This window comes from Tachyglossus aculeatus, chromosome 1 (genome assembly GCF_015852505.1).
Source record: "Tachyglossus aculeatus isolate mTacAcu1 chromosome 1, mTacAcu1.pri, whole genome shotgun sequence".
Classification (NCBI taxonomy): Eukaryota; Metazoa; Chordata; class Mammalia; order Monotremata; family Tachyglossidae; genus Tachyglossus; species Tachyglossus aculeatus.
Genome location: NC_052066.1, coordinates 65,000,601 through 65,026,197, shown reverse-complemented (window position 1 = coordinate 65,026,197; position 25,597 = coordinate 65,000,601). Strand labels below are relative to the sequence as shown.

The 25,597-nt window shown below is 47.3% G+C and overlaps 1 protein-coding gene and 1 non-coding gene across 3 annotated transcripts in view; both read right to left on the bottom strand.

Annotated features, from left to right (window-relative positions):
* Nucleotides 1-3,387: 3,387 nt before the first annotated feature.
* Nucleotides 3,388-25,597, bottom strand: part of ETV5 (ETS variant transcription factor 5) — a 120,542-nt gene continuing 98,332 nt past the window's right edge. For both annotated transcript variants that reach the window (XM_038749411.1, XM_038749420.1), the window contains exons 12-13: nt 13,460-13,561; nt 3,388-5,596 (exon numbers count right to left, since the gene is read on the bottom strand). In XM_038749411.1, coding sequence (XP_038605339.1) covers nt 5,375-5,596; nt 13,460-13,561 — 324 coding nt within the window. In that variant the 3' untranslated portion in view covers nt 3,388-5,374. The remainder of the gene's footprint in view (nt 5,597-13,459; nt 13,562-25,597) is intronic.
* On the bottom strand, nt 20,205-20,342 carry LOC119938381. The gene has a single exon (XR_005454418.1). It is a non-coding gene; the product is annotated as a small nucleolar RNA SNORA7 (small nucleolar RNA).

The following is a 25,597-nucleotide window of genomic DNA, read 5'->3' as shown; positions in this document are numbered from 1 at the left end:
TAACACTTTCAGAGGGATCACTTACTAAAAAGTTCTTTAAGAAAGTGTTTTTGGAGAAAAATGGAAAGTGGAAAAGTGAGAAGTCACTGACAAAGGGTCTTCCTAAAGTCCTCCTAAGCCAGCCAAAGGATCAGATAATAATAATAATAATAATAATAATAATAATATTTAAGCACTTACTATGTGCAAAGCAATGTTCTAAGTGCTGGGGGGATACTGGGTGCTCAGGTTGTCCCACGTGGGGCTCACAATCTTTATCCCCATTTTACAGATGAAGTAACTGAGGCACAGAGAAGTTAAACGACTTGCCCAAAGCCACACAGCTGATAAGTGGCGGAGCTGGGATCAAAACCCATGACCTCTGACTCCCAAGCCCTTGCTCTTTCCACTGAGCCATGCTGCTTCTCCTAAGATCTGGTAAGTACATATGAATCAATCATATTTACTGAGTGCTTATTGTGTGCAAAAGATTAGAATATTCAATTGTATTTATTGGGCGCTTACTGTGTGCAGAGCACTGCACTAAGCGCTTGGGAAGTACAAATCGGCAACATACAGAGATGGTCCCTACCCAACAACAGGCTCACAGTCTAGAAATATGTATATATCTGTGATCAATGTCTGTCTCCCCCTCTAGACTGTTAGCTTGTTGTGGGTAGGAATGTGTCTGTTGTTATATTGTACTCTCCCAAGCATTTGGTTCAGCACTTTGCACACAGCGAGGGCTCAGTAAATGACTGAATGAAGGAATGAATAATAATTGTGGTATTTGTTAAGCGCTTACTATGTGCCAAGCACTGTTCTAAGTGCTGGGGTAGATACAAGATAACAGGTCAGACACTGTCCCTGTCCCACATGGAATTCACAGTCTTAATCCCCATTTTAAGGAGAAGTTAAGTGGCAGAGCACTGTACGTAGCGCTTGGGAGAGTACAATGCAACAGAGTTGGCAGCCGCATTTCCTGTCCACAACGAGCTGACAGTCTAGAGGGTGAGACGGTCATTGCTATAAATAAATGATAGATATGGACGTCAATGCTGTGGGGCTGAGGGAGGAGTGAATAAAGGGAGCAAATCGAGGTGATGCAGAAGGGAGTGGGAAAAGAGGAAAGGAGGGCTTAAGCAGAGAAGGCCTCTCGGAAGAGACGTGTCTTCATCTAAGCTTGCTTTTGGGTAGGGACCGTCTCTATATGTTGCCAACTTGTACTTCCCAAGCGCTTAGTACAGTGCTCTGCACACAGTAAGTGCTCAATAAATACGATTGAATGAATGAATGCAGGCAGGGAATGTGTCTGTTTACTGTTCTACTGTACTCTCCCGAGTGCTTAGTACAGTGCTCTGCACCCAATAAGCAAACACGATTGAATATCTTTATGTATATAGTTGTGTATGTATCTGCCATTTATTTATAACAATGTCCGTCTTGCCCTGTAAACTATAAACTATAAGACCGTAAGCTTGTTGTGGGCAGGAAATGTGTCTGCCAACTTGGTTGTTCTGTATTCTCCGAAGCGCTCGGTACAGAGCTCTGCACACAGTAAGCGCTCAATAAATACGATTGATAAATTGATCAATAGAGAAGGTAGTCGAGAGGGCGGAAGAGAGGGCAGTGAAAAAGATAGAGAAAGGGTGTCAGAGAGGTAAGGCTGAGAGGGTGGAAGACAAGGCAAGAGAGAGGGGGGTAGAAAAGATGGTGGAGAAGATTCTTATTTCCACAAAACCTGGAAGATTGAAAGCTTAGGACCTTTCCTGTTTTCCCAACATGAACCCCCACAGTTGAGGTGGCCCGTTCCCTAGGGGCAGGGGCCGACTCTGAGTCAGTCAATCGATCATATATATTGAGCGCTTTCAGTGGGCAGAGCACTGCCCTAAGCGCTTGGGAGAGTACCATGAAACAATAAACGGAGAAGAGACATGGTGTAGTGGCTAGCACGAGGGCCTGGGAGTGAGAAGGTCATGGGCTTTAATCCCTGCTCCACTACATTCGATCATATTTATTGAGCACTTATTTTGTGCAGAGCACTGTAATAAGCATTTGGAAACTACAATTTGGCAACATTTAGAGTCCCTACCCAACAACGGGCTCACAGTCTGGAAGGGGAGACAGCAAAACAAAACAAGTAGACAGGTATCAATACCATCATATGTGTCCAAAGGTCACAGATTGAAGTGCATAAAAGACCAGAAGAGTCACCCCCTTCTCCTGCCTCTCCCACATGTCGGCTGCGTGGCATTGGATAAGTCACTTCACTTCTCGGGCCTCAGTTACCTCACCTGGAAAATGGGGATTGAGCCTGTGAGCCCCACGTGGGACAGGGATTGTGTCCAACCTGATTTGCTTGTACCCACCCAGTGCTTAGTAGGAATGCTTGGCATATAATAATAGTAATGGCATTTATTAAGCAGTTACTATGTGCAAGGCACTGTTTTAAGCGCTGGGGAGGTCACAAGGTGATCAGGTTGTCCCACGGGGGGCTCACAGTCTTCGTCCCCATTTTACAGATGAGGCAACTGAGGCACCGAGAAGTTAAGTGACTTGCCCAAAGTCACACAGCTGACAATTGGTGGAGCCAGGATTTGAACCCCTGACCTCTGACTCCAAAGCCTGGGCTCTTTCCATTGAGCCATGCTGCTTCTGCGCTAACAAATACCATAATAAATCAAGCACATTCCCTGCCCAGAGTGAGCTTATAGTTTAGAGGGGGAGACAGATTTTAATAAAAATAAATACAATTACAGGTACAGTAAATATAACAGAGAAGCAGCATGGCGTAATGGATAGAGCATGAGCCTGGGAGCCAGGAGGTCATGGGTTCAAATACCAGCTCCGCCACTTGTCAGCTGTGTGACTTTGGGCAAGTCACTTCACTTCTTGCGCCTCAGTGACCTCATCTGTAAAATGGGGATTGAGACTGTGAGCCTGTTGTGGGACAGGGACAGTGTCCAACCTGATTTGCTTGGATCCACTCTAGTGTCTGGCACAGAGTAAGCACTTAAATACCATAATAATAATAATGATTATTATTATTCATTCATTCAATTGTATTTATTGAGCGCTTACTGTCTGCACACAGTAAGCGTTCAGTAAATACGATTGACGATGATGCAGAGCACTGTACTAAGCTCTTGGGAAGTACAAGTTGGCAACATATAGAGACGGTCCCTACCCAACAGCGGGCTCACAGTCTAGAAGAAGGGTAAATGGCAGCGGTGGGATTATTATTATTATTATTCTTAACGACCGACTCCAGCCACCATCTTCGGGCCACACGGCAAGAGCGAAGGGGTCAAGGCTGCAGTGTTCCCTCTCGGCAGCCCCCACCCTCACCCCCGAGCGGAGACCCCGGCCTCCCAGGGAAAGAAAGAGGCGGGTGTAGAGCAGGATGGGTGAACTGAAAGCAAACTTTTTTATTGTACACAGTACAGAATGTAACGCAGCTTGGCAGGTGATGCAGAGCCCTGCTCGGGGGGAGGAAAAAAAAAAAATCAATTTACAGATGAACCCTTTCTGCACTGGAGATTCCTCCCGCGATCTGGAAGGGAGGGGTTCAAGCCACTTGGGAGGTGCATGGATCTGGTGGGGATGCTGTGGCCCTCCTGGGCCTTGGGACAATGCAGGCCATGTTTTATGCTTCGCGGGGAGGATGGTTCAAGTCGACGGAGAACTTTCTCTCACCTTGCTAAAACAGAACCGATCCAGCCAGAAAAGGCCCACACCAGAATAGGGAAAAAAAACAAAAACAAAACCAAAAAAAAAAAAAAAACAGGGAAGAAGGGCGATGGAAGGAGGGAAGGGCAGAAATTCCTATACAGCATTTACAACAAACAAACCTTGAGCCAGCTGAGGGTAAAATACGCAATATATGTATAGAATATGTAATAAAGTGTAAGTTAGAAAGCTATAATTACACCAAGGAGCTTGGGAAACCCCAGTTTTCAACTACCAGCGCGGAGGGAGACATGTTCTAGTCACGGTCCTCCACCTCAATCGCCCCAGCCACCTTTTTATAGCCTGGCTCGGTTGCTTTTAAACCGTATACGTGGACTGGCGTCAACGATTTAAAAGGGAAATATGGCAGGAAACTAAAAAGCTAGCATTGTTTTTTTTTTGTTTGTTTTTGTTTATTAACCTGCAGGCTTCACACGCAAGCCTCCAACCCTCTGAGATACGCAGGGTTGACCGAGGCGGAGGAAGAACAGAAAGGAACCGTTGTAATGAACCGCGGTCACCAGCAAAGTCGGGCAAAGACGCCCCTGAGGTTCCTCTCGTGACCGGCGGGAAATAGATGCGCTATGTGTTATGTACATACACTTCCCAGAGACAGCACGTCGGTGAATAAGGGGGACTATACACGTAAAAATCTAGGCAGTGTTTCAGAGCTGCCCTGCGTGCTTTAAAATGTCCAACCCAGGTGCCAATGTTCTCTCAGGTTACTCGGGTAAAGAAAGCTCAAAGAGGGCTTTGAACATGGCAAAAAGGAGGAGGCGGTCCCCAGCAAAACTCCCTTTCCGGCTGCAGCCTCTCCGCTGGGTTGGCATGAGCCCTTTGCTGCTTCTGAAAGACAGGGGTCTTTTTGTTGCTGTTTGGTTTTTTGGGGATTTTTTTCGCTTTAAATACCAAAACTACAAAAATCAGTTTATAAACTCTTTTTTTTTTTCCCAAAACAACAACCAAAACCCCCCAAATCCAAACCGGACTCCTCTCCGACCCCTCCCACCCACCAAAAAAAGAAAAACCGTCTAATGAAATCATCCTTGTAAAATCAAAGCCATCTTCCACACACCCTGGGGACTGGGAAGAGAAAGAGGTGACTGTAGGTGACAGGATAGCTGAAGGGCGCTGGGAGACAGGACGGTCTGTCATCTGGGAAGCGGGAAGTGGGGTACGACTGTTGACCTGATTTTGATTTCTTCTTGAGACACAGGCAGGGTCTCCTCTGGATTCAGGGTACCATCTTAACACCCCACCCAGGCCCACAACTAGACTGGGCTCTCCCCAGGTGGGCCCAACTCGTTTTCTGGGGGGGTAGGACGTCTCTCCAACCACCGTCTGCGCGATTCAAAGCCCTTTGGGTGTCAAGACGGCCGCGAGTCCGCGATCCACGCAGAGCGGATGGTCGCGGAGACTCGCCCCTCGCACGACCCACCCCGGATAGGAGGGCCCTGGCTTGGTTGGTGGCGTCTGCCCATGGACAAGATGGGCCGCGGCTCCATTACGAATCCCCTCCCAGACGCCTCCGCGGTGACGATCCACAGTACGCTGGGCCTCTCCGGAGAGCGCTCGGAGGGCAAGCTTTAGGAGCGGGCAAAAACCCAAGCAAAAGGGCCCGCCCGCACGGGAACCGCCAGCTCTAGGGTCCGGCCGTTGGGTCCTGTCAGTAGGCAAAGCTCTCTCCGTAAGGGAGGCTGCCGCAACGATCCACTTCCAGGAGGTAAGCCGGGCTGTCTTCAAAGTGGGTCAGCGGTAAGGTGTCGTCTTCGGTCAGGTGGCAGTCCGACTCCGCTTTCAGGAACGGGCGCTGATGGTCGGGGAAGGCCATGGAGAACAGGGCGTCTGGGTCACAGACAAACTTGTAGACGTACCGCTCGCCGGCCACCTGAAAGAAGAAACACAATAATAATGGCGTTTATTAAGCGCTTACTATGTGCAAAGCACTGTTCTAAGCGCTGGGGAGGATGCAAGTTGATCAGATTGCCCCACGAGGGGCTCACGGTTTTAATCCCCATGTTACAGATGAGGTGACTGAGGCACAGAGAAGTTAAGTGACTTGCCCAGAGTCACACAGCGGATAAGCGGCGGAGCAGGGGTTTGAACCCATGACCTCTGACTCCAAAGCCCGTGCTCTTTCCACTGAGCCACGCTGCTTCTCAACATAGTCACATTCATTTGCTTGGTCATATTTACTGAGCGCTTGCTGTGTGCAGAGCCCTGTACTAAGCGCCTGGGAGAGTACGATACAACAGTACAAACATTCTATAGGGCATGGCCAGATGGGATTGAAAGGAGTAGACGGCAGTTTTTTAGTATTTAAGTGCTTTTTATATGCCAGACACTGTTTTAAGCACTGGCGGAGTTACAAAGTAATCAGGTTGGGCAGAGTCCTTGTTCCAATGGAGCTCACAGTCTTCACCCCCGTTTTACTCATTTATTCAATCGTATTTATTGAGCACTGCGCAGAGCACCGTACTAAACACTTGGAAAGTACAATTTGGCAACAGAGATGAACAATCAATCAATCGTATTTATTGAGCGCTTACTGTGTGCAGAGCACTGTACTAAGCGGTTGGGAAGTACAAGCTGGCAACATATAGAGACAGTCCCTACCCAACAGTGGGCTCACAGTCTAGATGATAATAATGATGGTATCTGTTAGCGCTTACTATGTACCAAGCACTGTTCTAAGAGCTGGGGTAGATAGATACAAGGTAATCAGGTTGTCCCACATGGGGTTCACAGTCTTAATCCCCATTTTACACAGGAGGGGACTGAGGCCCAGAGAAAAAGTGACTTGCCCAAGGTCACACAGCAGACAAGTGGTAGAGCCAGGATTAGAACCCACCCCTACCCAACAACGGGCTCACAGTCTAGAAGGGAGAGACAGACAACAAAACAAGAGGAAACACATGAGGAAACTGAGGCCTGGAGAAGTGACTTGCCCCAGGTGACCCAGCAGACAATAATAATAAAAATAATGATGGCATTTATTAAGCGCTTACTTTGTGCAAAGCACTGTTAAGCGCTGGGGAGGTTACAAGGCGATCGGGTCGCCCCACGTGGGGCTCATAGTCTTAATCCCCATTTGACAGATGAGGGAACTGAGGCACAGAGAAGTGAAGTGACTTGCCCAAAGTCACACAGCTGACAAGTGGTGGAGCCGGGATTTGAACCCATGCCCTCTGACTCCAAAGCCCGGGCTCTTTCCACTGAGCCACGCTGCTTCTCTGCGGTGGACCCAAGATGGGAACCTAGGTCCTTCTGGCTCCCAGACTTGGGCTCTATCCACTAAGTCACGCTGCGTCTCGGACAGTTGATTTGGTATTAAACATTAGGTTGCCAACTTGTACTTCCCAAGCGCTTAGTACAGTGCTCTGCACACAGTAAGCGCCTAATAAATACGATTGATGATGATGACTAGGGGGGCCCACGCTAAGTTTCATACTCCCGTTGCCGGTATCTGCCTTTCACTGGACCTGATGACTGAGTTGGCAGAGTGGTGATTTGGAGGATGGAGGGTGGTGGGGGAAACTGAGGCTTTGGGTCAGTAGGCCAGAAATAGAGGTCACTGGCAAGTGGGCGTTTGAGCCGTGCAAAGATATCCAGAAAACAGGAGCCAAACTGAAGGCCAGACTTTTCTACTGCCCAACTGGGAAGTCACTCTTTGAGTCCCCTTGTGTTCTCTCCCCACGCCACGGGAATGTCGGGAGAATAAATGAGCCACACGAGAAGCAGCGTGGTTTGGTGGATAGAGCACAGGTCTGGTGGTCAGAAGGACCTGTGTTCTAATCCCAGCCCCGCCAAATTTATTCATTCATTCAATCATATTCGTTGAACGCTTACTGTGTGCAGAGCACTATACTAAGCACTTGGGAACTACAAGTTGGCAACATATTGAGACGATCCCTACCCAACAATGGGCTCACAGTCTAGAAGGGGGAGACTGCCAACAAAACATGTAGACACATGACTGCTGGGTGACCTTGGGCAAGTCATTTCACTTCTCTGGGCCTCAGTGACCTCATCTGGAAAATAGAGATTAAGACTGTGAGCCCCGTGTGGGACAGGGACTATGTCCAACCTTCTTAACTTGTATCTACCGCAGTGCTTAGCACATAGTAATCACTTTCTGCCCCTCCATCTGGATGTCTGTCCCTCCATCTGGATGTCTGCCCGCCACCTAAAACCTAACATGTCCAAGACTGAACTCCTTGTCTTCCCTCCCAAACCCTGCCCTCTCCCTGACTTTCCCATCACTGGTGATGGCACTACCATCCTTCCCGGCTCACAAGCCCGCAACCTCGGTGTCATCCTCGACTCCGGTCTCTCATTCACCCCTCACATCCAAGCCGTCACCAAAACCTGCCGGTCTCAGCTCCGCAACATTGCCAAGATCCACCCTTTCCTCTCCATCCAAACCGCTACCCTGCTTGTTCAAGCTCTCATCTATCCCGTCTGGACTACTGCATCAGCCTTCTCTCTGATCTCCCATCCTCATATCTCTCCCCACTTCAATCCATATTTCATGCTGCTGCCCGGATTGTCTTTGTCCAGAAACGCTCTGGGCATGTTATGCCCCTCCTCAAAAATCTCCAGTGGCTACCAATCAATCTGCGCATCAGGCAGAAACTCCTCACCCTGGGCTTCCAGGCTGTCCATCCCCTCGCCCCCTCCTACCTCACCTCCCTTCTCTCCTTCCCCAGCCCAGCCCGCACCCTCCGCTCCTCTGCCGCTAATCTCCTCACCGGGCCTCGTTCTCGCCTGTCCCGCCGTTGACCCCCGGCCCATGTCATCCCCCGGGCCTGGAATGCCCTCCCTCTGCCCATCCGCCAAGCTAGTTCTCTTCCTCCTTTCAGGGCCCTACTGAGAGCTCACCTCCTCCAGGAGGCCTTCCCAGACTGAGCCCCCTCCTTCCTCTCCCCCTCGTCCCCCTCTCCATCCCCAACATCTTACCTCTTTCCCTTCCCCACAGCATCTGTATATATGTATATATGTTTGTATATATTTATTACTCTATTTTACTTGTACATATCTATTCTATTTATTTTATTTTGTTAATATGTTTCATTTTGTTCTCTGTCTCCCCCTTCTAGACTGTGAGCCCACTGTTGGGTAGGGACTGTCTCTATATGTTGCCAACTTGTATTTCCCAAGCGCTTAGTACAGTGCTCTGCACACAGTAAGCGCTCAATAAATATGACTGATTGATTGATTTACAAGTACCATTATTATTTGTGGAAAAGGCACGGACCTGGGAATCAAGCAACTTGGATTCTAATCCCGGCTGTGCCAAATGCTTGCTGTGTGACTCTAGGCAAGTCACTTCTCTGTGCCTCAGTTCTCCCGTTCTCCCTCCAATTTAGACTGTGAGCCCCATGCGTAACAGGGACTGTGTCTAATGTAATTAGCTTTTATCTACCCAGGGTGTAGAACAGCATTTGGTACACAATAAGTCCTTAATACATACCATTAAAAAAAGGGTCATGCCCAAGGGGCATAACTCTAAAACCTAGACTCCAAGAAAGGCCAAAGAAACTAGCTACCATTAGAGGAGGAAAGATCTCTATAAGTAATGCCATCTATGATTATTACTATAATTAAATATTTGTTCTCCCTCACCTTTAGGCTTAATGATGATAATGGTATTGGTTAAGCATTTACCATGTGTCAGGCACTGTCTAAGCGCTGGGGCGGATATAAACAAATTGGGTCGGACACAGTCTCTGTCCCACATAATAATAATAATAATGTTGGTATTTGTTAAGTGCTTACTATGTACCAAGCAATGTTCTAAGCGCTGGGGTAGATACAAGGTAATCAGGTTGTCCCACGTGGGGCTCACAGTCTTAATCCTCATTTTACAGATGAGGTAACTGAGGCACAGAGAAGTGACTTGCTCAAGGTCACAGGGCAGAAAAATGGTGGAGCCAGAATTAGAATCTAGATCCTTCTGTGTACCAGGCCCATACGTTATCCACTCAGCCACGCTGATTTTCCCAAGGACTGTGTCCAACCTGATTATCTTGTATCTCTGTTAATAATAATGGTGGTATTTATTAAGCATTTACCATGTGTCACTAAGTGATGAATAATATAGATACAAGATAATCAGGTTGGACACAGTCCTTGTGTAACCCATGGGGCTCCCAAATCTAAGGGCGAGGGAGAACAGGTATTTAATCCTTATTTTACGGATGAGGAAACCGAGGTAAAGGTGACTTACCCAAGGTCACACAGTAGGCGAGTGGCAGGGATCGTTCCCCCCAAGTTTCTAAAAAAATACCACCGGAAGAGCTGGGAAGGGGGCTAGCGAGTTGGATTGCTCGGGAGAGGACAAAAATATAAGTACAGCTCCCCTTCTTTGGGACTTTTCTTTCCTGGGAAACTCAAGCCCAAATAAGACTCTGGGTACTAACTACGGTATACACATCTGTGGAATTACTACCATTAACTTAACTTGATTATTTGGGCAACGCTGACCTACTTGTGGATTATCCAGCCCTAGGCTTCTTTTTCTTCCTGCTCGGCAACTTCTGGCCAGTTCACGGCTCATTCATTCAATCGTATTTATTGAGCGCTTACTGTGTGCAGAGCATTGTACTAAGCGCTTGGGAAGTACAAGTTGGCAACATATAGAGACGGTCCCTACCCAAGGCTCATGGCTCACCACAAGGAGAGGTGGGAGAAATGACAGGAGAGAAAACTTTCACCAGCCCAGAGTTTTCTCAGAGCAGTTCTGGTAGGACGGAAGAAGGAGTTTTTCAATAGTTGCTTAAAATGAGCGATTTACATTAGGTATGGATTTAAATCATCCAAGCTTGCTCATCTGCACATCACAGTGCTAGCTGACAGGCAGACTTTAACTCTACTTCTGACACAGCCACGGGTCCCTATTTCACTACAGGAGCTTAGGCCTTCTGAGACTTTAGACTTGGAAAACTTTCTATTTTGTGGGCCTGGAAGAAAATGCATTTTTTAATAGTATTTGTTAAGCGTTTACTATATGCCAGGCACTGTTTAACAATAATAACTATATTGGTTAAGCGCTATGTACCAAGCACCGTACTAAGCGCTGGGGTAGATATAAGATTATCAGGTCCCACTTGGGGCTCACAGTCTGAGAGAGAGAACAGGAACTGAATCCCTATTCTGCAGATGAGGGAACTGAGACACAGGGAAGGTAGGTGATTTGCCCAAGGTCACAGCAGGCAAGTGGTGGAGCCAGAATTAGAACCCAGGCCCTACGGCTCCCAGATCGTGGGCTTTCCACCAGGCCATGCTGCATCCCCCCAGATCTAAACAATCGTTCCGACTGATCCTAAAATGAGGTCACCGAGCCTGGCTGTGAGAAGAGAGGCTCTAATTTCATCGGTTGTGTACTCAGCTCCTCCCATGCTCTCTGGAAAAGAGCAAGTACCGCAGAACTAGAGGCCGAGTACATGAAATTGGAGGAGGCATGTCACCTTAAAGAGATTACATGCTTTGGCAACCAAAATCTTAAGGGCAGAGAAGGGAGGGCAAGTGTTAACTGTCAGCTTGGGAAAGAGAAAATTGTGGGGGGCCAGGGAGGAGAAGCGGCTATGGACGCTAGTAAAGAAAACCATCTCTGTTTTCTTTAAAAATCACAATATTTTCAGTTTATTTCAAACGTACCTCCTTTCCCTAACACAAGGGCCTACAAAGTCTTGGTTGATTCACCAAGGGCTTAAACAGCCTTATTTTCTACTTCCTTTTTTGTTCTTGGAAACACATCCCGGGGCCGTCCCTCATTCAGGAAGTTCCTCTTTTACATGCAGAGTTAAAGTCTTCCTTTCAGTCAAGAGCACGTTCCCTTGCGGTCAGGACATTTGGCTTCCAGTCAATCAGAATGCCAACAGAAATGGCAAAGAGTCCAGCTCCCCGGGAACTGGGTGGTCAAAGGGCTGGGGTCTCCCCATATCCCCCTGCTACCCGCCGTGGTGGACATCAGGGGCTACATGTGGGTAAGGATGGGAGCAGGGAGCGGGGTTTCTAGCAGGTCTCCTTCTTACCACAGATTATGTCCCCCTAAACTAACGACAACAGGCCTCTGAATCAGAGTCCTGGGTTGCCATTCCGCTCGCCGCCCTGGCTTTTGTAATCGTTACCTCCAGTGGACAAAATGTTTGCTTGGAGGGCTCTCGTAGCACATAGTAAGCGCTTAACAAATACCGTTATTGTCGTTATTACCCTATTGTGGTAGATCCATTAGTTTGGAGATTCTGCCTCTTGCCTTCCTAACCCATTCAGAACATTGCCGTGGCTTCTTAAAAGTGTCTCTCTCCATCTCTGTTCTAAGTTGCCCATTAAAAAAAAATGAGAATGATGGGTGGAATCTTAGGCCAAAGGCCTGAGGCCATGGGGACTGCTACATTGGAGGACCCACCTGAGTTCTAGTTTTTCTTGCTTCAGGATTTTCCCATTCACCCAAACCCCACCCCCATCCATCGCCAACCAACGAATCTGGAAGCTTCATGCCTCTCAGCATATAATTCCAGATTCTAATTTAGCTCTAAAGAATTTACATCCCTCTCTGACTGGCTGCTTTTCATCCAATTCGAACGAAATTCCCAAAGAGCAACCAAAGACTCGATGGCAGAACTGGACCAAACCAAAGTGGAGAAGCAACACGGCGGGAGAAGCAGCATGGCTTAGTGGATAGAGCATGGGTCAAGGAGCAAGAAAGATCTGGGTTCTAATCCCAACTCTGCCAAATGCATGCTGTGTGATCTTGGGCAAGCCCCTTCAATTCTTTGTGCCTCAGTTACCTCATCTGAGGATAACGGTGTGAGCTCATTGTGGGGTAGGGACTGTGTTCAACTTAACTTGTATCCATCCCTGCACACAGAACAGTACCGGGGAGCAGGGGACCCTCCCAGACGAAACCCCATTTTTTCTCCTCTCCCATTCCCTTCTGCATCACCCTCTCCCCCTTTGCTCTTCCTCGCCCCCGTCCCCGCAGCATTTATCTATATATCTGTCATTTTATTTAGTTATATTGGTGTCTGCTTACTTGTACTGCTATCAGTCTCCCCCCCTTCTAATAATAATGATGGCATTTGTTAAGCACTTACTATGTGCCAAGCACTATTCTAAGCGCAGGAGGAGATACAAGGTAATCAGGTTGTCCCACATGGGGCTCACCCTCTTAATCTCCATTTTACAGATGGGGTAACTGAGGCATAGACAAGTTACTCTATTTTACTTGTACATATCCTATTTATTTGATTTTGTTAATATGTTTTGTTTTGTTCTCTGTCTCCCCCTTCTAGACTGCGAGCTCGCTGTTGGGTAGGGACCGTCTCTAGATGTTGCCAACTTGTACTTCCCAAGCGCTTAGTACAGTGCTCTGCACACAGTAAGCGCTCAATAAATACGATTGATTGATTGCTTGACACACAGTAAGCGCTTAACAAGTACCATCATTATTAAAGGGGTTTGCTCCACGAACTTAACTGGTCTATCTCCCTCCCCTTAATGCATTTTGCTATTTTCCCTCTCTCCAATCAAGTTCATTTTCCCCAAATGACCTGCAACTATTTAATACTGATGGCATCTAAGTGCTTACTATGTACCAAGCACTAGATTATCAACCTTACATTCTCTCTCTCCATCCAGGTCTTTCCCAGCCAGTTAAATCGCCCCACTTCAGAAAGCTGCTCACTTCATCACCCCCACGTGAGTCTTCTAGACATGGCTCAAGAAGCGCTCGATTGCCCCCGTTTACCTTCTGCATGATGCCCTTTTCGTAATAGTAGCGCAGAGAACGACTGAGCTTGTCATAGTTCATGGCTGGTCGGTTCTTCTGGATGCCCCAGCGGCGAGCTACCTGAGGAGACACGAAAGCACAGGGTGATGGGACACCTGGAGAGCATAACAATTATAATTATGGTACTTCTTCAGTGCTTAATATGTGCCGAGCACTGTTCTAAGCATCGATCTCATCTGTAAAATGAGGACTGAGACTGTGAGCCCCACGTGGGACAGGGACTGTGTCCAACTCCATTTGATTGTATCCACCCCAGTGCTTAATACAGTGCCTGGCACATACTAATAATAATAATAATAATGATAGCATTTATTAAGCGCTTACTATGTGCAAAGCACTGTTCTAAGCACTGGGGAGGTTACAAGGAGATCAGATTGTCCCACGGGGGGCTCACAGTCTTAATCCCCATTTTACAGATGAGGTAACTGAGGCACAGAGAAGTGAAGTGACTTGCCCAAAGTCACACAGCTGACAATTGGCAGAGCCAGGATTCGAACCCAGGACCCCTGACTCTAAAGCCCGGGCTCTTTCCACTGAGCCACGCTGCTTCTCTAGTAAGCACTGAATTGTACTTTCCAAGCGCTTAGTACAGTACTCTGCACACAGTAAGCACTCAATATGATTGAATGAATGAACAGATACCATTATTATTATTATTATTATTATTATTATCAAGCACTGGGGTAGATACTAGGGAAGCAGCGTGGCTCAGTGGAAAGAGCCTGGGCTTTGGAGTCAGAGGTCATGGGTTCAAATCCTGACTCCGCCACTTGTCAGCTATGTGACTTTGGGCAAGTCACTTCACTTCTCTGTGCCTCAGTTACCTCATCTGTAAAATGGGGATTATGATTGTGAGCCCCACATGGGACAACCTGATCACCTTGTATCCTCCCCAGCGCTTAGAACAGTGCTTTGCACATAGTAAGCTCTTAACAAATACCAAAATTATTATTATTATTAGATACAAGTGCATCAGGTTGGACACAATCCCAGTCCCACCCTCTTAATTCCCCCTCTAGACTTTGAGCTTTCCCCTTTAGACTGTGAGCTCACTGCAGGCAGGGAACGTGTCTGTTGTTATACTGTACTCTCCCAAGTGCTTAGTATAGTGCTTTGCACACAGTAAGCGCTCAATAAATATGACTGAATGAGAGAATGAATTTTACAGCTTAGGGAACTCAGGCCCAGAGATGTTAAGTGTCTTGCCCAAGGTCACACAGCAGACAAGTGGTGAAGCCAGGATTAGAACCCAGGTCCTTCAGGCCCCCAAGCCCATATTCTATCCACTAAATGATGCTGCTTTTCATCCGTCGTCCATCCACGGAGCGGTTCAAAGAAGAGGGGATGAACCTCGTGGGGAGCAGGTAATTTGTCTGTTTATTGTTGTATTGTACTCTCCCAAGTGCTTCGTACAGTGCTCTGCACACAGTAAACGCTCAATAAACACGAATGAATGACTGAATGAGTGAATGAACCCGACCTGGGAGGAGGAGGAAACGGGGTGTCCGAGCCCCACACACCCCGGAGAGGTGATTTGGTCACCTGTACCCCGACTGGGGATCTACAGGTGAAAAAGTCCAAGCTTTTTCGGACCACAGAGGATCCTCCTAATGTCTCCGAGGAAGCAGATGGTCTCTGTTTCCCTATCTGTGAGTTATCGACTAATCCCTTCGGCCCATTAGCATGTTGCTGTTAAGTGCTGTGGTTTCTGTAGCAGTCAATAAGGGATAATTAGAACGGTCATCCCTGAAACATTAGAAACACACTAGTGAGTTGCTAATGGGCCGGGAGAGCAAAAGTTCAATTTTAATAAGATTGGAGAGGGGGGTGGGAGACATTTACCGATCGCCTCTCCCATTGTGGGGTGGGGGGAATCAGGTGAACCCAGCCTACCGCCGTCCAATCCTCTGGTCCCGGCGGGCTTGCCGAATGGACGCTAAAGCATGGAGCGCCATTATCCACTTAATGAAAAATTCACAGGGCTTCCCAAACACTTCTGAAGTGCATTAAAAGCCAGCTCGGCCCACCTGAGGCAAAGTGATGGAGGAGAGATTTAATGAGAGGCCTGAGCTGAAAGTCTGTGCCAAGCGGGACTTCTGAAATCCGTTTCCGATGGCCTCATTTGACTGGTGGAGCTGTCAAGAATCGCCTGCTTTTGAGTACTTGGACTGAGGCAACTAAAATAAATCAGTAGCACCTTTCTCCTCACATGTACGGTGGAGGGAAAACAGCAGATCTTGACAAAGTTCTTCAGTGTCATCAAAAGAAGCGTTCATTCTTTAGCTTCTTTAGGCCAGTGGGTTCAAGTCGCCCGTGTTTTGGGATGACTAAATTCAACCCTGTGGAACTGCAAAAATAGAATGTCCCTATAAACCCACTAATCATTTCTGTGTTTCAGTGTGACCCTGGGTAAGTCACTTCACTTCTCTGGGCCTCAGCTCCCTCATCTGTAAAATGGGGATGAAGACTGTGAGTCCTTTGTGGGAAAGGGGTCGTGTCTAACCCGATTACCTTGCATCTATCCTAGTACTTAGCACAGTGTCTGGCAAGTAGTAATCACTTAACAAATACCACAGTGATTATTATTATTATTGTTCTCAAACATGAACTTGAACTCACATTCCCTTCAAAAGACACTAGACTTGAACTCATTATGTGAAGGAAGATCTAAGGGTTCTTTTTTTTTCTTTTTTTAGAGAGGGAGAAACTTAACATGGGGTGGGAGGGTGAAGGGCCTGCCTGCTTTCTTCATTTATTCTTTTCCAGACAGGAATGGACTGTTCCCATGCCAAAAAATAAAATATCAAAAGGGATAAAGATGGAAACATCAGGGGAAAAAAAATCAGCCAGATGGGTAGGAGGAAGAACACATCTGCCCTCATCACGTTAGCACCCATTTGTTAGTCATAATTCCATTGGACTTTGCACAAAGATATTGTGTACAAGGTAAATTGCATTAATCAGCTCCATTCCCTTAGGTTTCCTAGAGCATAGGCAATAAAAAAAACAAACAGAGGGACCATTTCGCATTCATTGTAGGCAGGGAATGTGTCTACCAATTCGGTTATATTGTACTCTCCCAAGGGTTAAGTGCTCTGCACACAGTAAATGCTCAATAAATACGAATGATTGATGAAAATCATTCAAAAACCCACAGAGATTTACAGATTTATCCCACAGCTTAGATACTGACTGCATCCTCTTTCCCCATTCTTCTTCCATTTGTGTCCAAGTGTGTGTGTGCGGTATGTGTGTGTGTGTGTGTGTGTGTCTTTGGGATTGTTCTGAGGGATGATACTGAAGGCAAAACACTTCAAGGGAAATAACACAAACCAAAAAGTCAGGAGAAAGTGGTGGAACGAGGAATATCGGCCCCCGACAGATCAGTTTTGTTTCTCCTTTCCTCCTCCTACCTGGCTTGGAGGGAACCCTATCACACTGCATTAGCTATATGTTGCCAACTTGTACTTCCCAAGTGCTTAGAACAGTGCTCTGCACATAGTAAGTGCTCAATAAATACGATTGAATGAATGAATGAATGAACAGACCACAGTGATGCCAAGAACAACAAAAAAAGGAACTCTATTCTTTCCTTATCGCAGCGGAAACTTATTCTTGAATGTCTCCTAGCACCAATCACAAACTCCCTTCCCGCGATCACTGACGTATTCGAGGAGCTTAATCGAAAGGGGGCTTTGTGTTCGCCCAGGTCTCTAGCAACCCTGGTAGTTATGGATACCAACTCGTTTTCCATCTCCAGAGCTCGACAGACAGAGGGGTCGACCTAAAGAACTCCTTCCTGTGCATCACGGAGCCCTTCGGACTCGTCTACCCCAAAACCATCACCCACCAAGTACTCCAACAGGGACTGCTTTTAAGCGTCTTACTATAAAGCCAAGAGCCCGAGCAGTCGGCTGCATCGCACGCGCTGATCGCAAACAGATTGCGGACGGGAGGGTATAAAAGGAATCAGCTGCCTCCTCCTCTGAAAGGAGAAGGGGCCACGACGAAGGGACTGGTGCTTTCAGAGGGAAACTTGCTTCAAGCCTCTCCGTCCGTGATCTGCCACATGTTCAACAAACAATCCTACCCCTAAAAACATTCGTTAATGCGGATTCACGGCTAAAATGGTTCCAGATTAAAGCGGAGTCTGTCGTAATTGGGAGGGTGCTAAGCTGGATGACTATCAAAAGACATTTGATTAGGGGGCTTGCCAAAATGCAGTTTTAAAACCACAATTTCCATGCACACTGTAATGGATATTATGGATAATTACCCAGAATGCACCACTCAGCCACGCAGCTGCCTACAATTATAACCCAAGCAGTTCTTCCTCCGATTCACCCTTCAAACTCTCCAAGAAGGTGTCTCCTCAGTTATGCCGAAGAGTTTTATTTAAGAAACCTGGTGCTTTCTTGGGCTGAGAAGATAACGGTCCTCAAGGAATGCAGAGGGGTTATGGGAGCTTGCTCTGGGCAGGGAATGTCATTGCATTGTACTCTCCCAAACGCTCAGTACAGTGCTCTGCACACAGTTAAGGGCTCAATAAATATAACCGAATGAATAATAATGATGGCACTTGTTAAGCGCTATGTTCTAAGCGCTGGGGGGGGGATACGAGGTCATCAGGTTGCGCCACGTGGGGCTCACAGTCTTCATCCCCATTTTACAGATGAGGTAACTGAGGCTCAGAGAAGTGAAGTGACTTGCCCAAGGTCACACAGCAGATGTGGCGGAGCTGGGTTTAGAACCCATGACCTCTGACTCCCAAGCCCGGGCTCTTGCCGCTGAGCCAACGGAGAAATTCTGGAACGGTTCCCACAAACACCAGAGCCTCATTCCACAAATGAGGCTTAAACACAGACATTGCCAAACGGAGAGGGGTCGGTGAGGTCTAAGTCAGTCAATCACATCTATTGAGCGAATACTATGTGCAGAGCACCGTACTAAGCGCTTGGGAGAGTACAATATAACAGACACATTCCCTGCCCACAACGAGCTGACAGTCTAGAGGGAGAGACAGATAGTTCAGAGGGAGCAGAACGTCGGCTGGGAGGGCCGGGGTGGTGTGAGAGCCACCAAAGAAGAATTTCAACCTGCCGCTTAGCTGAATAATAGTAATAATAATGATGGCATTGGCATTTATTAAGCGCTTATTATGTGCAAAGCACTATTCTAAGCACTGGGGAGGTTACAAGGTGACTGGTTGTCCCACAGGGGGCTCACAGTCTAAATCACCATTTTACAGATGAGTTAACTGAGGCATAGAGAATAATAATGGTATTTGTTAAGTGCTTACTATGGGCAAAGCACTGTTCTAAGCCCCGAGCACTGTCACACAGCTGACAATTGGCAGAGCCAGGATTTGAACCCATGACCTCTGCCTCCAAAGTCCGTGCTCTTTTCCACTGAGCCACGGGCAATATAGGATAGCCAGCAGGTCTCTTGTCTAGGCAACTCAAACATTTTGGACTGAAAAAGATCAGTTTATTAAGACAGCTGGGGCCTTTGGCCATCTGTTCAGAATTTTCCCTCTGCTCCCAAGCATGGCTTAGCAAACAGGGGACAGACCTGGGAATCAGAAGGACCCGGGTTCTAACCCCGGCTCCGTCACTTTGTCTGCTGGGTGACGTTGGGCGAGCTACTTCACTTCTCCGGGCCTCAGTTCCCTCATGGTAGAAAGGTAACAAGACTGTGAGCCCCATGTGGGACGGGGACCGAGTTCAACCTGATAAGTTTGTATCCTCCCCAGTACTTAGTACAGTGCCTAGCACATAGTATGTGCTTAACAAATACCACAATCAATCATCAGTACAGGTGGTGGGAGAATGGAAGTTTCAATAACGGATAAATCTGCAGCTGTTGTCCTTGGGTTTTGGCCTTCGGCAGTAGGAATGAAGTAATAAAAGTTGGTGCAATGGGGTAAATCAATGAGCGCTGCCCACATGACAAACCACACGATCAACCTGGAGGTTTTCTTGGAGCCCGCATTTCCTAAACCAATCGATCAATCGATGGAATTTATTGAGCGCTTACTGTGTGCAGAGCACTGGGCTAAGCGCCAGGGAGAGTACAACAGAATGGAGTTGACAGATCCGTAAACCCTGAACAAAAGCTGCCCATGTCATTGCTGGAAATAAAGAGGGGAGAGGATGGAGCACCTTGAAGTTGAGTTATGATCTGCCAAGGAGAAAACCACCGCTTCATTTTTTTTTTCCAATGTACTTTAACCAGAAACCAGGCTTAAGGAAGCACATTCATACTTGAACCATCCTCTGGCTCGCCAAGTGGATCGGGGCTTAATGGAAATGGCTGAACTTCTCACTCGCAATGAGAGCCCGGGGGTGTTGAAGCTCACGTCTATGAGTCATGTCGTATAAAATGCAGGCTAGCCGCTTGCTTTGTAGCTGCCTTCACTGAATTGATTTATACTTCCACTTACCCAGGGAACTCTCTAAGCTGCCAGTCCCTATGAAGCCCTTTAAGCCCTCTTGTCTTATGCCGTCGAGTCGTCTCCGACCCATAGCGACACCACAGACACACCTCTCCCAGAACGCCCCGCTCTCCACCTGCAATCGTTCTGGTGGATCCGGAGAGTTTTCTTAGTAAAAATATGGAATTGGCCTTCGAAGCAGTAAACCAAATTGAGTCTCCACTCTCGACTCTCTCCCATGCCTCTGCTGCCCAGCACGGGTGACTTTTGACTTGTAGCAGATTGCCTTCCACTCGCTAGTCACTGCCCAAGCTAGGAATGGAATGGGTAGGCCTCTGCTTGACTCTCCCTCCCGAAGCCGAGACTGGTAGAGGACTGGAAACTCTCCATGTGCAACCCTGAGAGGGGCTTTATGCCCTCACCCTCATCTCATTTCCCAAACACAACCATCAGGGTGGTTAAAGAATTATTATTATTATATTTGTTTAGCGCTTAGGCACTATTTTAAGCACTGGGGTAGATGCACATTAATCAGGTCAGACACAGTCTCCCTGTCCCACATGGGGCTCACAGTTTAAGTAGGAGACAGGGAGAATGGTGGTGTTGTCTATAGTGAAAGGGAAAGTTCTTCTAGACTCTGAGCCCATTGTGGGCAGGGATTTTTGTGCTGTATTTTACTTCCCAAGCGCTTAGTAAAGTGTAAGCGCAGTAAGCCCTCAATAAATACAACAGAATGAATGAAAGTTTTTTTTTTTACTGGCATTTGTTAAGCGCTTACTATGTGCAAAGCACTGTTCTAAGCGCTGGGGAGGATATAGGGTGATCAGGTTGTCCCATGTAGGGCTCACAGTCTTAATCCCCATTTTACAGATGAGGTCACTGAAGCCCAGAGAAGTTAAGTGACTTGCCCAAGATCGTTGTGAGGAGGAGTGCGGTGGGTGGGTGGGAAAAAGATAAGTTCTGTTTTGGACATGTATGAAGGAAATGCCGATTTGCCCTCTCGCCTACTATTAATTCACATCCATCAATCAGTGGAATTTATTGATCGCTTACTTTGTGCAGAGCACTGTACTACACCCTTTGGGACAGCATAATACTTCAGGGTTGTTAGAACTCTTTCCTCCCCACTAGGAGCTTACAGTCAAGAGGGAAGACAGACATTAATATAAATCAATTACAGATATAAACGTAAGAGCCGTGGGGCTGGAGTGAATATCAAGTGCTTAGTGGTTACAGATCCTAGGTGCTGCAGATGGGAGAGGGAGCTGGGGGGAAGAGGGCTAATTGTTGCCAACTTGTACTTCCCAAGCACTTAGTACAATGCTCTGCACACAGTAAGCGCTTAATAAATACGATTGAATGAATGGATGAATGAAGACCTCCTGGAGGACATAAGTAAATAAATAATGATGGCATTTATTAAGCGCTTACTATGTGCAAAGCACTGTTCTAAGCACTGGGGAAGTTACAAGGTGATCAGGTTGTCCAAGGGGGGCTCACAGTCTTAATCCCATTTTCCAGATGAGGGAACTGAGGCCCAGAGAAGTGCAGTGACTTGCCCAAAGTCACAGAGCTGACAATTGGCAGAGCAGGGGTTTGAACCCATGACCTCTGACTCCAAAGCCCGGGCTCTTTCCACTGATTCACGCTGCTTCTCATCATGTGACCTTCATAAGTCTTTAAAGGTAGGGAGAGTGGTGATCTGGTTTATATAATAATAATAATGGTATTTATTAAGCGCTTACTATGTGCAAAGCACTGTTCTAAGCGCTGGGGAGGTTACAAGGTGATCAGGTTGTCCCACGGGGGCTCACAGTCTTCATCCCCATTATTACTCTATGTGGTGCCCGCTTCCTTTGCCCCTGGCCCCACCCCAGCTCATCACACATCTGGCCACTCCCTTCACTAAGCGCTCAGTACAGTGCTCTGCCCACAGTAAGTGCTCACTAAATATGACTGATGGATTCTCACGACTAAATACGACTGATGGATTATATGAAGGGGGAGGGAGTTTCAGGCCAGAAGGAGGGTGTGAGCAAGGGGGTCGGTGGTGACATAGATAAGATCTGTGGGCAAGGTGGTGCTAGAGATGTGAAGTATGTGGGCTGGGTTGTGGTAAGAGATCAAAGAAGTAATTTCTGCAGTCATTAAACCAAATCTGGGATGCCCACCTTTGTTGGGGAAAGGATGGGGGCAAGAGAAGCCCGCTGTTGGGTAGGGACTCTCTCTATATGTTGCCAACTTGTACTTCCCAAGCACTTAGTACAGTGCTCTGCACACAGTAAGCGCTCAATAAATATGATTGAATGAATGAATGAACTCTCTCCTGAGTGAGTTCCTTGGGGCCAAGGTCCTGCAGCTGAACAATGCAGTGCAAGATGATTAGTAACGGGGTTTGTTATTATTATTATTATTATTATGGTATTTGTTAAGTGCTTACTGTGTGCCAGACACTGTTCTAAGCGCTGGGGTGGATACAAGCAAATCAGGTTGGACACAGTCCCTGTCCCACAAAGGCTCACAGTCTTAGTTCCCATTGCACAGAGGAGGGAACTGAGGCCTAGAGATAATAATAATAATAATAATAATGATGATGGCATTTATTAAGCGCTTAATATGTGCAAAGCACTGTTCTAAGCACTGGGGAAGTTACAAGGTGATCAGGTTGTCCCACATGGGGCTTGCAGTCTTAATCCCCATTTTACAGATGAGGGAACTGAGGCCCAGAGAAGTTCAGTGACTTGCCCAAAGTCACACAGCTGCCAAGTGGCGGAGCCGGGGTTTGAACCCATGACCTCTGACTCCCAAGCCCGGGCTCTTTCCACTGAGCCACGTTGCTTCTCTGTGAGATGCGAAGTGACTTGCCCAAGGCCACACAGCAGACAAGTGGCGGAGCTGGGATTAGAACCCGTGACTTTTCAACTCCCAGGACGGTGCTGCTCACGATGCGCCAGACACTGTACTAAGCGCTGGGGTGGATATAATCAATCAATCGTATTTATTGAGCGCTTAATGTGTGCAGAGCACTGTACTAATCGCTTGGGAAGTACAAGTTGGCAACATATAGAGACAGTCCCTACCCAACAGTGGGCTCACAGTCTAAAATTACCTACAAGATAATTAAGTGGGACACAGCCCCCGTCCAATCTAAAAGGTGGCATTTTTATCCTGCTGGTGCATTCTCAAAGCTCCAGTTTATGCAATTATGGAACAGAGCAGTTCTTTGGAACAGTTGATTGGCACCTCTTTGCTTTCTCAGCCACACCCGCTCCACTTGGAAAAACAAGGAAAGGTGAAAAAAACTAGCTGGGAAAGATACTGGATCAAGAATGGCTTTTTCTCCAGACTAATCTGGGCAACATTCAGGCCGGGGATCGGTGGGGTCAGCCTTCTACCGTCTACACAAAAGCTCTTTAGTTTGTACTGGAGCCAGGAGGAAATGGGAGTGGTTCTGGCCATTTTTTGGTAAACAAGCAAGAACAGAGTGTCACCTATAGCGGAGAAGCCGGACTGACGCCACGCCGCCAGTCTGGGATTTCCGCATCCATGAAATAATAATGATAATTTGGTATTTGTTAAGCACTGTGTCAGGCACTTTACTAAGCGATGCGGTGGAGACACGCAAATCGGGTTGGACCCAGTCCCCGTCCCACATGGGGCTCGTCGTCTCAGTCCCCATTTTGCAGATGAGGGAACTGAGGCCCAGAGAAGTGAAGCGACTCGCCCATGGTCACACAGCAGACAAGTGGCGGAGCCGGGATTAGAACCCATGACCTTCCAACTCCCAGGCCCGGGCTCCATCCGCTAAATCATGCTGCTTCTCAGATTTACTGAGCTGTGTGTCAGCTGTGTGACTTCGGGCAAGTCACTTCACTTCTCTGGGCCTCAGTTACCTCATCTGTCAAATGGGGATTAAAACTGTGAGCCCCCCGTGGGACAACCTGATCACCTTGTAACCTCCTCAGCGCTTAGAACAGTGCTTTGCACATAGTAAGCGCTTAATAAATGCCATCATTATTATTATTATTTCCCTGGGCTAGATACGTTTGAGAGAACGGGGCTGAAAGAGCACCGTGCAAACTGAGAAGGGTTGGATTCAGCACTCACTCCAACTTGTACTTCCCAAGCGCTTAGTACAGTGCTCTGCACACAGTAAGCGCTCAATAAATACGATTGAATGAATGAATGCTGTTGTTTGAGCATACAACGGGATGTAAAAGGTCGTAGGCTCAATAGGATGGGAATATAGGTTCACTTCCAGGGGTATTCCCGCACCCTGTAGCCAATCCTAGAAGCTCCAAGAAGCAGTTTGGCCTAATGGACAGAGCACGGGCCTGGGAATTAGGAGGACCCGAATTCTAATCCTGACTCTGCCACTGGTCTGCTGAGTGACCGTGGGCAAGTCACTTCACTTCTCTGTGACCTCTGACTCCCAAGCCTGGGCTCCTTCCACTAAGCACGCTGCTTCTCTACCAACTCACTGCTGCTTCTCTTGTATCTGCCCCAGCGGTTAGTTCCGTGCCTGGAACATAGTAAATGTTTAAAAAATACCCTTAAAAGAAAAAACCCTCCAGGGACAACTGCACATGAAACCCCCCAAGTGGTCTGAAACCACCCAGAGGAGGCTGTGGAGGGCCAGGGAGCTGTCTGCAACTCATTCATAATAATAATAATAATAATAATAATAATGGCATTTATTAAGCGCTTACTATGTGCAACGCACTGTTCTAAGCGCTGGTGGGGATACAACGTGATCAGGTTGTCCCACGTGGGGCTCACAGTCAATCCCCATTTTACAGATGAGGGAACTGAGGCTCAGAGAAGTTAAGTGACTTGCCCAAGGTCACACAGCAGACATGTGGTGGAGCCGGGATTTGAACCCATGACCTCTGACTCCAAAGCCCGTGCTCTTTCCACTGAGCCACGCTGCTTCTTCATTCATTCAATCATTTATTGAGTGCTTACCCCCTTCCTTCCTCTCCCCCTCGTCCCCCTCTCCATCCCCCCCATCTTACCTCCTTCCCTTCCCCACAGCACCTGTATATATGCATATATGTTTGTACATATTTATTACTCTATTTATCTTACTTGTACATATCTATTCTATTTATTTTATTTTGTTAGTACGTTTGGTCTTGTTCTCCGTCTCCCCCTTTTAGACTGTGAGCCCACTGTTGGGTAGGGACTGTCTCTATATGTTGCCAACTTGGACTTCCCAAGCGCTTAGTACAGTGCTCTGCACACAGTAAGCGCTCAATAAATATGATTGATTGATTGATTGATTACTGTGTGCAGAACAGTGTACTAACAGCTTGGGAAAGTACAATACAACAATAAACAGACACATTCCCTGTCCACAACGAGCTTACCCTCTAGGGGACAAGTTTATAGTCTGCAATTATTCGAAGGCAACTATACAGCTATATACTGGTACAAGAATATATTCTCCCTCCCCTTTCACATCCATTAGACAACCACTCTCTCCACCTTAAAATCCTTATTAAAAATTCCATCTCCTCCAAGAGGACTTCCCTGACTAAGCGCCTCATTTCCTCTACTCCCTCTCCTTTCCATGTCACCCTTGAACTTTGAATGTTTTGTCAGCCCTATCCTGGCCCTGCCACTTGTCAGGGGAAGCAGCATGGCTCAGTGGAAAGAGCAAT